At 37.7% G+C, this 15,026-nt stretch overlaps 1 protein-coding gene across 2 annotated transcripts in view; it reads left to right on the top strand.

Moving 5' to 3' along the window:
* Positions 1 to 15,026, top strand: part of EDIL3 (EGF like repeats and discoidin domains 3) — a 270,438-nt gene that overhangs the window by 179,069 nt on the left and 76,343 nt on the right. For both annotated transcript variants that reach the window (XM_063319979.1, XM_063319978.1), the window contains one exon: positions 13,574 to 13,755. In XM_063319979.1, the coding sequence (XP_063176049.1) occupies positions 13,574 to 13,755 (182 nt within the window). The remainder of the gene's footprint in view (positions 1 to 13,573; positions 13,756 to 15,026) is intronic.

Consider the following 15,026-nt stretch of genomic DNA (forward strand, 5'->3'; position numbering starts at 1 on the left):
GAGGTGCTGTAGTGAAGTATATACATTCCTCCTTGTTGTGAGTTTTGCTGAGATTAGGTGCTCTTGCACAAGACAAGAAGTTGAGAAACAAATTCCCCTGCTCTGTCAATCCTGCTGCAGTTAGGTTAGCAGATCAGCATCCAACCTTACAATGTTGTGGTCCACGTTAAGCCAAAAGGATTTGAAGTCACAAGAAATTTTACATAGGGAGACTTAGACAAGAAAGACATTAAGAAGTTTCCAGGGTCATGAGAGCTTTCTGCACTGGCGCTGAGTACATGGGATGAAGAGGTTATTGGGAATTTAGACTGAGATGTGTAAATTTTTATAACATAGTGTTAAAGTTTTTGATAAGTGGATTATGGGTAAATATATAATAACACAGCTTAGTGCTATTGCTAATTTATTGAATCAAACAACTTGGCTGTGGTAATTGCACTGTAATTTTGTGGTGTGCAACTTTATTTGGAATTTCTTAATACAGACATTGTCAGCACAGTGGGGTCTCCTGGTTCTTACTCAGCCGTCAGAATCTAATGCATCAAGATGAATTTGTAAACTGTTGTGCTTATTTGTGTATTACTGACAGGTAACTTTCAATTTGCCTTTTGTCACAAAATTTTGTGAATCGTTCTGTTTCCATAATTATAAGTGAAAGTTATTAAATCAATCTATATTGTAGATTTTGTAAATAGGCATTTTTGTAAATAATGTGAGAAGTTTTTAGGTACAATAAATTCAAATATTTATTTATGTTTTATTAATGAAAGGAAAATGCTAAAAGATTTAGATTTTGGTGACTGGACAATATTGTCTAATACCTTCTGTCTCTTTTCTAGCTGGAATGAAAAAGTCACAGCTATCTAGTGGCTTTATTGACCATGTTTATTTTGGAGGAATTTCAGGAAAAGGGATATTATTTCTTAGTTTGTCAGCTTAGAAATACAACTCCCTTCTTGGTAGCAAACTTTTTTTTTCCCCGATATGATATTAAATCATTGGATAATTAGGTTTCCTACAGAATACGAAGTAGAGAGCCTATAAAGGATATTAAAAGGAGATGCCTTCTGAAATCATAGCTTTTTAAGCCTTAATCGAAAAATTCTTAACTGAACTGCTACACTTACTCATTATATGTGCCACATTGCTACCTCGTGGTCAACTTGTTGTCCACGAGGACTCCCGGGTCTCTCTCTGCAGAGCTGCTTTCCAGCAGTTGCTTTTCCAACAAATTGTCTTTATCCTGGTACTTGGTTATCTTAGAGACTCAACAAGATGCCAAAGCAGACTGGCCTGCCTGTAGTTCCCACAGTGCACCTCAGACCAGTTTTTTGTAGATGGAAGTGGAGCACTGATCTGTCGGTGCAGCTCTGTAGTGCCTATTTCTAGCTTTTTCATCTTGGCACAATTCCTAAAACACTACGTCATGAAAACGCATTAGCACTGGAAAAGCAAGCCATTATTAGGTGCCAAAAGAACTCGAAAATCCTTTTGCTTCCATTTTAAAAATCTGACTACCTAAGAATTGCCTAACTTTATATTCAGTCTGTGCCCTCGGAACAGATCTTGGACAGCAGGTAAAGACCAAAAGTGAATTTTACAACCTTACTATAAAAGTATGAAGAGAGGATTTGATAATGGAGGTGCATGATAGTCACTGAGCAGTAATGGCACTGTTGAAAAGTAGAAAGTAACATCCTATTTCTTTATATTTGATGAGTTCTGATAGCCATTGCTTACACATGGGAACCGTGTTGACCAGTATGGTAACAGAATAATGCGCTGCTGTTGGCTCAGATGCTACTACAGCATAAAAAGCATTTAATCTCTTTGGACATATCAGCAAATAGGTAGCAATTCTTCCCATTACCATCTGAAAAGCTGTCTTCTATTGCATGGAACATAACTAATCACTTCACTTTCATGTCACCTCCAGGAGACTTGTAGCTTAACACAGAATCATATGAAAAGTTTGCTTGTCTGGAAATGTCTGTGTGCTCATTAGCTGCTACTGATGCAAATTGGTAAAGATGTTGCCTTTGACATATAGTAGACATTCATGTGAAGGCATGAAACAATATTAATCATATTCTTCACCTCAGTGCTGCCATACCACACTGACTACTAACATACTTGGAATCACACTTCAGAAATCAGAGCAATAATAATTAAAATGTTAATAGGTCAAGAAAATTAATTTTGTTTTGCTTTAAATTTGTGAGTCAAGTTTATGGAGATAAATGCCTTCTGCTAATCAGACTGCAGAGCTGAATGTCTCTATAAACTTACCAGGGCTGGGCAAAAATGTGATATTCCATTGTGTAGTTAGGAGTCACTTGGAAGTTATAAATCCTTGACTTCAAGTTTTTTATCTAGTAATAGATAAAAATTATCTGAAGTAATCACTGACATTTTTTGTTCTCCAATTCTATTGAAATGCAAAATAAAATGGGGGGTTGTAAATTCTGTTTTGTGGTTTCACTTTGCATTGTGATGGACTAGAAAGAGGAACACGTGACCTGTTACCTTGTCTCAGTGGAAGTGCTGATTAAATTCCTTCAAAGGGAACAAAAACATTGATTTGGTCTTGCCTGTAGGATTAGTCGTCAGAACAACAATTAACATAAGTTGCTACAACCAAGTTACTCAATATCACTCAGATCAGAACATTGGATTGTGGAAAAAGCACTTGAGCTACATGGAGTAAGCAAACAATTTGATTAGTTGCAGAATGATTGAAATAGCCAATAGCTAAAATGTGCAAAGTTGAGCTCGTGATCTACAGCTCTTTTCCCCACTACGCTAAGCTGACCAGCAATCTTCAAACTCCGGTCCATATAGTGAGAGGTTGAATAGCTCAAGTCCAAAGCACCCCTGTGCTTAAGCTAGAGATTTTTAGTTATCGGTAAAGGTTTGATTGGCAAAACCAGATTTATAGCCAATGTGGATGCGGTAGTACATCATCTCTTTTGGGCAACAGTGATTTTCATACCCATTTTAGAGATCTGCAGACTTTAAAAATTTAAAGAGTCAGTGTTCCACACACAGCTGTTGCACAACAATTCATTCCAAGTTGAATTCTGCCTCTGTGTGGGAGGGACTATAGAGTGCTTAGGCTTTGCTTGTATTTAGAAGCGATGTTTTAAGAGATGACAAAAGAAGCAATAACTGCTAGTGGGGGAAAAAAAAAAGCCCTGTCAGGGACACAAGAGCAGATGAGACAGCAGTAAGAATGTGCTTGACCAAAAAAAAGGAGGCCCATACATTCAAAAAACGGGTACGTAGGAATATACCTACTGTGTCTGTGTAATCTCCAGCTGTACTGGTACACGGTAACCGGTGCTCCTGGCCAACGGAAGCCAAGTCATGACACAATTAATCACGTAATGAGCTGGGATATATAACTGTCCTTCACAATACCTCCACACAATATGTTTGCTCCGTGCAAGTGTGACTGAAGTAAACAGAATGTACAGAGCCAAACACAGTACTTTCAGTACCTTAAGATTTTAGCTCTTCTTCAGTCTGTCATAGTGTACATTTACACATATGGTCTGCATACATATGCAAAGACAGCATCTTCTGGAAAATTAAAAGCCTCCTTGGGCTTCTAGCTTCTCCTGGAAATTAAGATGTAATTCCTACATATAGAAATTATTCTATTTTTTAAATATATTGATTATCGATGCTCATATGGGCAGTTACTGCACATATACAAGGACAACTTTCTGAATCTTCATTCTGAATTTTTTTTCACCCTAATAAAATTCCATGACCTTTAAATTAATTCTTTATTTTTAATAGGGCTTCAAGCCCTGATCCTTAAAGCTGCTTTACATGAATATAAGTTTATACCTATATCAAATGGCTTCCAGGAATAAGATCTAAATGCCAGTATCTGAATTTCCAGTTATTAAAAAGTTAGATGTGTTGTAGAAGAAGATGGAAACAGCTTAGAGACCATAAGAACTGCTGTTTCTGTGTAGTCAGATTTAAATAACTGTCATTTGCATGCAGTTTGTGTTCAGTACTGTGGATATAGCTCATATTTAGCACATCACTTCAGCAGTATATTGTAGGGATATTGCCATCTTTTTACTTCTTTCTGAAGAATATGTATTCCATTGTAATGTAAAATTCATATTAGTGCCGCTAGTAGTTTTTAAACAATTTCAATGAATACATCTTGTAACGAGTAATATTGTCATTTCTAGGAACAGTTGCTGTTCTTATGGGGAAAAAAAAAAATGAAAAAACAAACCACAAAGACAGAAAGAATGTCCCTAGGCAGCAAAATGAGATTTGCCACTTGAAAAGCACATACTCTTCTGGCAAACGAACATTCCCATTGTCAGGCTGGCTTGCAGGCATGCTAATTACATTGATGTTGTAATCCCACTGATTTCCTTTGTAGACCTGCTAGAAAAATGCAGATTGTCTTTCAGTGTAACTATATCTTGTCTTTCCAGTTTTACTTCCAAGAGAAGGTTTGGGTTTGGGTTGTTGGTTTTTTTCAAAGCTTTTTAGAACAGGCAGATTTTGAGAAGAACAAATCATTAAGCAGGTAGATACATATGTCATGAGCTGCCTTCATATTAGCAGTAGTTGGTTGGCATTTTAAAAAACCAGTAGTATCAGCATCTGGTTCCTGTAAATAATTCAGAGAATCAGGCAGAGCTTTAAAACAGTCGTCTGGTCAGAATCCAGGTATTTCACCTCTTCCGATAGGATTTAATGTAAATTGTAAAGGAAATCAGTGAGATTTCCTGTTCAATTAGCACTTCTGGAATTAGCATTCCTACCAGCCAGCACGACTGTGAGTACGCGTTTACAACAGCAGGTCGCTCCATCTGAGAGGCAGAATGTCAGCTTTCCCAGTGGTGATACCCATTTTGCAGCACTGGTAAGAACATTCTTGAGCTTGCACTTTTTTTTTTTTTTCCTGGGAGTGCTGACAGCTCCTGGAAATTGTAACCTTACCAGTTTAACCTATATTCATCTACTCCATGTTAAAATTACTCATTTTTCTAATACAAATGTTGTCCTATGAAAGGAAAAAAAAAAAAAAACAACAACTCGTTTGGGATGAACTTAGGGAGAAGAGAGGTAAAGTTTTTGTCAGTGTTGCGTTCTCCATAAACAAAACAAAAAAAAAAAAAAAACAAACTGCATGTCCCTAAAGACAGATGAATGTAAATATAAAACCAGGGAACTCTGAAAGAAGTTGTCTGTAGCTATCATGAAATCAGGCTGAACTTTCTCAGAACACTGTCTCATTAGCAAATTTCCTAACATTGCTGGAAAGCTGCTGAGTTTTCTTGTATTCACAGAATCACAGAATCACATATTTATTCTTCGAAGAAATATTTCCATCAATACCCAAGGAGGGGAGAAGTGCATGGATTGCAGAGAGTTCAGCAGCAGCAAACAAAAAAAAAAAAGACTATTTCTAAATACAGTTGACTTCCTGGTTTCATTTATACATGCATAAATTATGCTTCAATTGTTAATTGGCTGTACTCTCTGCCACAACCATTTACAATGGCTAGAAGTAAATGAGGTAATTAATAAGTCCATGACTGTACAAATCTCCTCCACCCACATCTGCCCAACTCCAGATCCAACAAAAAGTCGTGAGACTGGTAAATAGAACATGGAATAACATAACTTTACATATCATTGCAACCTAAGACAATAATAATAATCAATTACTGTTATGCAGCAGTTAAGGAGTATGGTTTCTGGGTCTGCCATTCCTTCACTGTGTATGAGCACTTGGCAATTATTTTATAGTGCAACTTGAAAGCTCCTATGAAATTAACTTCCATAATGTGAATGTAGGTTAATTCTTGTGAGAAGTTTTTTAGTGTTACTCCATCTTTTCTGGTTTATTCAGATTAATTTTAGTCATGTTTGAGTGGCTACAAGTTATGTAAAACTGGTTAATGTCACTACCCAAACATGGAAGAAATGCTATTTTTCAGAGTGCCAACTTGAAATGTAAAAATCATTTTTCACATAAAGATTAATGTATTTCTACATGAGAGTTCAGCAGAGGAGTTTGAGAAACTAAACTCCTTACTTCAATATTATTTAATTTTTTTGTTGTTTTTTTTTTTTTAAATCGTAAATGCTGCTTGAAGACAAAATAAGGTAAAGGTAATGTTTATCAGTGAATTGCTGAATGATGTAACTTGAATAATCGTATAAACTCAGAGGAAGTGTTTTGTATTTGGTAGTTAGACAATGGTGCTTGTCCTTTCTGAAATCACCATGGAATGATAGTAGTTTTGTGCTGTAGCCGTAAATTGGCCATATGGTGTATCATGGTGAAGGCTCAGCTGATCATTTTTCTGGGTTCTAAACTCTCCCCTGGATTTTGGGTTGTGCCTCCAGTTGGTCCAGTAACCCGTACGGCAAGGACAGCTGTGCTCCTTCACACTCTGTGCTACGCTGTGTGCTCAGTGTAAATTGTGATTATTTGGCATCCCTGGTAGAAAAGAGAATAGGAAAGGAGACAAATACACTCAAGGCTACTTTAAGAAGAGGACAGTGTTGTCCACAATCATAGAATCAGGACAAAAAGTAATAAATGGAATAAAAAAGACTCAAGTTGGACTTCAATCAAAGACCAAATGGGATTGTTGAATGTTCACTACTGGAGCCTTTGAAAAAAGGTTTTCAACAAACATTTGTCAGGAATGGCATTGATGTAATGTAGTTGGCATGTCTTGGGATACAGGCTTTTCCAGATCATTTGAAGCAGCCATGTTTTTCTCTGATGGGGAACCACAAACAGCGTGTCTTCATTATGGAATTCCTCTTCCCAGGCCAGTTCCATTAAAAGCATTTCGAATGTGCCTAGGGACACAGTCAATAACATTAACTTGATGAAGTTTAGCACAAACATAACCACAACAATCACTTCATGGAGCAACACTAAAAAGTGATTTTTCTGATTACAGATTTGCAGATACGACATTTTAGAGGTATCCTTCTTTTTGACCATAAGATTAACCATGCCTGATGTGATGACAGTCCAACAGCCCTGCCTTGGATAACGATCTGCAGTGAATGCTTAATGAATGAGTGTAAGAAAAGGGACAAGCACTAAACGATGGTTCCCCCATTGTATTTTCACAGCTTACAGCAGTCTTCAGTTTAGGGATTTCCTAAATCGGAAGTTGTGTCTTCCTTTGATTTTATTCCTCTTGGATAGGTCCCCTCTTCAACTGTGCTGTATGTCGCAGTTCCCCAGATGCTAATCCCGGTGCTTTTTGTGTGGAATTTACAATCCTATCCATTCTACTCAAAGACCAGAATGGAGAAATTGCCAAACTAGAACTAAGCAAATTAGTCCTGAATAACAACTCTCCATTTCAGACACTGCACTATATAAAAAAAGACATAATCTGCTTTCAGTGTCTGAGCTGTCATCTCCATATGCTCCTGTGCTATGCTGGAAGTATAAATTTTTTCAGACTTGCTTAGTGTAGAAAATCCCTCTGGATGTCCATCAGAGGGATGTGAATCCCACCCTGGGGACTGCCAGCCAGTGTGGGAAAGTGCTTATAGTCAGAGAGATGAAGTCTCTGTGAAGGAACAAGAAGAAAAAAGTGGCTGAAGCCTAAATGGCTGAAGCATGGTGGGGAGTTTATACATGTATCAGCATAATGACTGCAATATCAGAGGTCATCTGTAGTCCCATTGTGAACTGGTGAAGTTGGCAAGTGAGGACTATCATGTCACTAAAACCATGAGAGGGTCCATTGACAACTCTAGCAGGAAGGGAAGCTGCGTCTCCCACACATCCCTTTGCAAAAGTACTTTACATAGTATTTATAAAGAGAGGATTTTAGCATTTCATGTCATGGTTGTGAAAAAACAAGCCCGACAAGAACATTGTTTCATACTTTGCATATGGATGGGCACTTTAACAGCAGACTTCTGAACGATTGTCCATATCCATCTAACCAGCTCCTATAAAACCAAATTAATTGAAGAGAGCTATCCTTGACAGAACAAGCTTGGCAAGAATGTGTGGGTGGCAGGAGACACAAGAAAAGGAAATAGGAGGCTGAAGCCTCGATTACATTTTGGGGAGCAGCATTAATTACTGCAATATCAGAGGTCATCTGTAATCCCATTGTCAGGGTTTGCGTTCAGCACAATTACCGTGCTATGCTAAGCACAGCCAGAGTAATCTCATTCCAGAAAATGAGGTGCTTGGAGAAAAGCAGGATTGCAGATGTCTAAAGCAGATTTGTTTTCTACTTGCCTTCAATTTTGCATCTGTTTGTTTTGATGATGTTAGCGAGAGACAAAGCAACAGAGGAAATGAAAGCTATATATTCATGCTACAAAATCAGGCATGTTTCATCGTCAATAACAAGAAATCTTTTTCATCTGTTTTCAGAGGTATAATCCTCACATTTTCAAGGAATTTTTAAACCATTTGGAGGTTTTTCTTAATTTGTGGACTGACATAAACGTAGAAGTCCAAATTAAATATACCCAAGTAACATGTTTACCCAGTGCTTTCTGCTTATTGTCTCCTACTGTAGTAATCGTTATTTTAAAATGGTTTGTCTTTCCCCTGTTAAGAGAGGGAATCAGTGACATATTTCTCTATTGTAATTTACCTCTGAAGAGGTATCAATGTAAGACACAGTAAGCTGTCATCTTCTTCTATTTCCTTGTGCACATATATTTTTGTTCAGCTGGAGGGATTTATTGTTGTAAGAGATAAGGGTGGAAATGCAGAACTCGCCTATTGTCTGAGGAGCTATTTGATCCCCATACCCTTGGTCTACAAGTGAAATCTGGACGAACGGTCACTTGCTCTGTGGTGCAAAATGGTACGTAAAGTTTCAGATCTAGTTAAGTGTGTGATTGTAAAAGAAGCTTTCAAGTCAGTTTTATAACCATGCCATCTTCACGTGGGTTGGTGGGGATTCTTAGGAGAACTGAAGAGATATAAATGAATCCTTCACTTTTCATGTGTTGTTGACTTTTCCCATCCTTCACTGGATCCATTCACAGTCACGTAGCTTATTGGTACACCTTTGCATTCTGTCATCTTCATGGACAATGGGGCATTGTGGGAATACTGTTTGATGAGAAAAAGAGAGGAGTCAATAGGGTTTGATTTAGTGCATACCAATTGTCACTGTAGGATTAAAAAAAATATTGCTTGAGTTAGTATTTTGTTATTTAATGACACTAAAATAACAGCTCCAGATGACAAAATCTTCCTTGTGAATCTGTATCATGAACCTGTCAAGCAGCTTCTTAATTGCTGTTCTTTTTTTTTTTTTTACTTCGTTGCATCAAGCTGATTGCCATACCCCAATGTGTCAGCATTAACTAATAAAAACGGTTTTCTATTTAACAGCTAACATTGACCAGACTGAATTGTACAGCATCACTGTGGTGATATTATTACTCCCTTGGAGACTGCAGTTTCCCAAGCTGTCATGATTTTTGTTAAATGAACTGTGGATTTAATAGAAGCAGATGTATAACAACAAAATATAATGCAGCTTGCACTTGTTCTGCAGAATATGCATCTCAGTTTTATTTAAAAGACTATCTCCAAAAGCAGCATTTGCTTGTTTCCTTCATTGGCAGTAGTCAAAGGCATATCACAGCCCTTGAGCACTGAAAGAAATAATTGATATCTTAACTTGAAGGAAAGTATTGTTTGTGTCTTAAATTGAATATCTTATGCAGAAGCTAGTCTATAACCAGTCTTTTACTGATATAACATGTTTGATGGAACCAGAGGTAGGTTATTTAGCTGAGAGTTTTCAGGCAAAGTAAATTTCTTGGTAATTCAGAGAGTAATAGCCCCATTACAGCTTTTGTAAGGAGAAAGCATGATTCACAAATCTATTGGAGTATTTGGAAGAAATTAATGAGCATATGGCTAAGGGAAGTCCATTTGCTGTGTGGTATTTGACTATCCAAAAGTGTGTTCAACTATTTCCTTTCAACTGATGAAAGAAAGTAAATTGAAAGGTTTTCTTGTAGAATAATGTCTGATTAAAAATATAGACCTAAGTGTGCGTAAATGGGCAGTTTTAACAGTGGAAGGAGCTTACAGTGGAGTCGTACCAAAACCTCTGATGAAGTCCTGGCTGTTCAGAAAATAAGACAGATAACAAAATGTTCTGATAATTTAAGAAATCTACTTAACATTATTAAAATGGATGAAGGATTTTTAAAAATATCTTGAAACGCAGATTGACCTGGCTATGAAACAGAAGGATACATTCAATATGGTCAAGTTCCAGGTGAGACTAGTCAAAAAAAACCAACCCATGATCCATGTGGAGGTATCTTAAGTCTCAGAAGAGATAGCCTTGGGTGGGCTTCCTCAAGACCCATCTGCCAGGCCTGTGCCTAGGAAATTTCTCAACTCATCAGCACTGCTATGGTCAGAGTTGTGTCACATTGCAAGTTCTGTGGTTTGGACCTGCAAGCACGTCTTGAATTAGGGTTAAGCTTTAGCTTAAACCAGTCTTCACACCTCATGAGAATGATTTGATGTCTTCAGGGTTGTCAAAAAAGATGGTCCTCTAAAGACACATCTTAGTGCTGTGTACATATATATTACATTGTAAAGCTAATATTGTTTAGAAATTATTATCCAGTCTCATATTTCCTATGCATCTCATGTTCGAGCTCAACACCGAAGTAGAAAGTATCTCTAATGCGGTAGTTTATATTTATAGGAGTGGTAAATTTTGTGTTTAAATCACATTGAAAAACTGACAAACATGACAAAGCAAGACTGGAACTGCAATTAAAATAAGAACTTTGTACAATGAAGTACGTATTCCCTGAAGGTAGAGATTTGCTTTGGATTTGAGGAATAATCCTCCTAAACCTAAGGAAGGTAAACACTTCTGACCATATATGGTCATAGCTGACAAAGTAGAGTTAAGTGCTGTACTTGGCAATTTAACTGCCTTCAATTTAAACAGGAAAATTCATCTTTCTCTTGTAAGGAATTCACACATATTTCAATCACCATTTAATGCATCTCAACCACGAGAACTAACATGCCTTCAAATCAAAACTTTACACAAAGTTCTGCACCTTAAACAGAGGCTGATAGACAAAATAAAGGACATCCACATCTCTTCCCAGTCTGCCAAAGCTGGGATGTCTATAGCAGATCAAAGGCCTTGGCATCAAATACCTGTTCTTCTTTTGAAAATTATGTGCTGAAGCCAAATACCCTTATTCTGAGCCCCACTCAAAACTGGCTGTAAGACACGCTGGGGCCGTGTCCTTACGCATGCGTTTTTTCTGTTAGGTCACTGAATAACGCTAGCAGGGCGGGCTGGTGTCCTCACCCCTGCACTCCTCACCGTGAGAGGAGAATATATATGCAGAATATAGCTGTGTGCTCCATATCCATATTAAAACACCTGCCATGCCTCCATTTTCAGCTCCTCTTGGAAACCGCTCTTCTGTGTTCTCACGTCTCTGTTTTTAGCAACCTATACCAGCTGTTAGGGCTGGTTAATTTCATGGTAAAGCTGGAATCAGTCCTGTATGTACACATGTGTGTTTGTGAGTTACACATACGTATAGACACACCTGCGTGCAGTTTCTTTCCCATTATGAAATGACAGATATTTCAATAAATTAACATAAGAAACTTTTGAAAAGATGCAATTTTCTTAGGAAAGTAGAGTAGTTTACCTGACTTGCAAACAGATGTGGCAGTTTATACACCAAAGGAGTTTATTCTGATCAGATTAAAAGATTTCAGAAACAGAGCTAAGATCTGAATGGGTCTTTCAATTTTTAAGTGACATATGATAACTCAATGTAAAATGACACTTTTCCAACATACACGGGTTTTTTGGATACATCCTATGTTGTGCCTGCCTATGCTGGTGACAAAGAATTTGTTTTCTTCCGGCACTGCTATGCATCTGGCACAGCAGCAGGAGAGCGATGCATTTTGTGCGGCACAAACAGAGTTATTAGTCAAGTGCTGAACGCACGGCCTTTCTTTTTGGGTGATACATGACACAGAAAAGTAGAACTAGGACGTTAGAGTCTAGCCGAGCTTTGTGGACTGTTAAAAATGTGGATGAAATTACCATATGATGCAAGTCAGTCACTAATTTCAATGGGGCCAGGATTTCACTTAAGCATATGCTGAAAGTAAACCAGGTTTTGCATTTAGGAAGTAACACATTCGGAACCCCACCTGTGTGGGGGTTTTGGTTTATCTTCTCAGGGCACAAGCATGTGCTTGCCAATGGCCCTTGCTCCATAATCAGCTTAAGACTGCAATTTCGTTTGTATTTGTCTCCATTATCAGTGACACACAATACCCAGGCGTTGTATTGCCAGTGACGCTCAGCACTGTCTCCCTGCCTCAGCTTCTGCCAAAAGGAGCAAATTGCACCGGTCACTTTTTCTTCTCTGTACCTTTAAATTAATGAGGAATTAAATTATTTGTGACTTTCTGCCCATATGGTGTAAGGATTTCACAGCAACACCATTTCGGAGTTCATTCTTGGGTACCGCTTAAGGTGAAACGCTGCCAGGCTTCTGAGAAAACCTAAAGTGTGAGTAAACATCTGCTCTACCCTGTTGTGTTCAAACTGCTGAAGTGCAGTTGACCCACACAGCAGATCTTTCGGGCAACTGCACAAGATCGGCTGCTACAGGAGTCCTTGCAATTAGCTTATCTTTATTCTCTGCATCAAAATTGAGAAAAAAAAAATCATATTTACTCGAAAGTGGTTGGGATTTGTCCTGGTTTGAGGTAGCAGGTAGACTGCCGATCATTTGTACATAATCAATTTTCGAAATTTTCATGGATTGCTCACAATAACCGAGTTCTCTTTTTCCCATACCCAAATGGAGTAGCTTCAGAAAATAAAGTATGCAGAAATATATCGACTTTAAAAAAGATTACATTTACAAGTATTTCAGGTGTACAAATTAATGAATGATACCACGCATAAAATTATGAACATTTGAATGTTACAGTTAAATATATACTTTGTGGTTTGCTGATTATATATATGAGATCATTAACTATTTTTAATGTAACTGAACAGTATCATGTGTCTAGTTTCATATTTCTAAAGATCACTGCAATAACAGTATGTAGTGTATTGGCTAAATGCTAAGCTCTATGGCAAAAGCAGCAATATGGAATTCTCAGTAATTACAGAATTTTAAATTTGCTTTTAGCAATTTCAACATTTGAATCTAAGGATCGTTTTCTTTCATTGTATCTGTAAAACCCAAATTCACAACTCTTCAGGTAGAATGAGCTAAAAGAAATTGAAAACTTAATGTATTTCATTATTTTTGCAATGGGAATAGTTATTTACAAGCAATATTTTTGTAGGGGTTTATTTATTTATTTTTGCAAAAAGAAGATGCTACTCAAGTGCTTTAAATCTCTTATTATAACTTATTTGATGCGACATTTGGGATCTATTTGTATGCTATTTGTAATTACAGCCACTTGGGACTCAGAAGAGTTGATCATTTCAGTTGCAATAATTTCTTTCCTTGTTTCTATTTGCAGGATGCTCTGGCCCACTAGGGATAGAAGGTGGAATTGTGTCAAACCAACAAATTACTGCGTCATCCACTCATCGAGCTCTTTTTGGACTCCAGAAATGGTATCCATACTATGCACGACTTAATAAGAAGGGTCTTGTGAATGCTTGGACTGCTGCAGAAAATGACAGATGGCCATGGATTCAGGTAACAGATGGAGCTGAGGAGGAAAAAAATCTTCTTGATTCAATTGCCAGACTCACTTAAGAAACTGATGAAGACAAGTGGTAAACTAATAGCTAGATTCTTATTCACTGTCAGAAATGTAGCCTAGACTAAAAGGGACTATTTAGTTGCAAAACACTAATAATCTTGACTTTGCAAATGCACAAATCTTTTTATTTAAAAAACGTGTGCATATGTTCCGTTGTAGCTTCAAACCATGGAAGCAAATTTATAAAGACTCTTTACAAGGAACCTGCTTTCCGCATATGTTACATATGCTCGTTAGGTCCTTAGTAGCATTTCACAGCACTATCTCAAGGTGGAGATACTTTCACACATGCAGCCTTCCTTGGCCATTGTTCTAGCGTGCTTTAATGTGGTTTTGGCCATACCAGAGCCTGCAGGAATAGTTTGTCCTCTATGCCAAGCTGCTCTGGGCACACAGGTTAAGCATTGTGTGCATCATGTTGGAAGTAACAAGAACTGTTTTAATTAAGGTTGAAATAGCTGTTAGTTCAACCACATCCATGGGGCTGAAAATACACATTCTTTTCATTTCCACTCGAGGATGTTATCGCTAGAATGATTCAAATGGCAGTGCCCTTTTTGTGGACTGAATTTCTCTGGGCCCAGCAAATGACTTCAGTAAAAGTCATGAAGCAGTGAATATGAAGTCCTGTGGCTGTATTTTAATGACGATAATGATTATCTAGTGATTTCTGTAGCTATTTACTTTTATTATCTAGTGATTCCTGTAGTTATTTATGTTTATGGTGTTTTCCTTTCATGATGCGTGAATTGGGCTAAGCCATGGCATTTTCAGCTGCTAGTTAATAAAGGTGGTGTTAGATATTTATGGGAAAACCTTTTGCACTAATCAGTTTAGTTAATATGTGAAGAGGGTGCTTCCCTCCCAGTGAACCCACCACAGGAGCAGCAATAGATGGTACTTGAGCGTCTTGTCTACCAGCCCTAAGTTGAACTGTGCCTACATCCCTTTAGTGTGTCAGACACACTCTTCTTGAAGTTACCTTCATGTACATGGCATAATTTTTGTTAAAATGCAGGTTTTTGTACTGACTACTATATGCGATTTTTCTGCGTGGTTCCCAGATATTTGGGGAAAAAGCATACAGGATTACCTGTTCATTTTTCTTGTCTGGAAAGCAGGCACAAGGCGCTGTTTGATGAAGTTTTCTGAAACTGGTGTGGTGAGAGTGCTGGATTTTGTCAGTTCTGAAAAATGAAGCCGG

The sequence above is a fragment of the Chroicocephalus ridibundus genome, chromosome Z (assembly GCF_963924245.1).
Source record: "Chroicocephalus ridibundus chromosome Z, bChrRid1.1, whole genome shotgun sequence".
NCBI classification, from domain to species: Eukaryota; Metazoa; Chordata; class Aves; order Charadriiformes; family Laridae; genus Chroicocephalus; species Chroicocephalus ridibundus.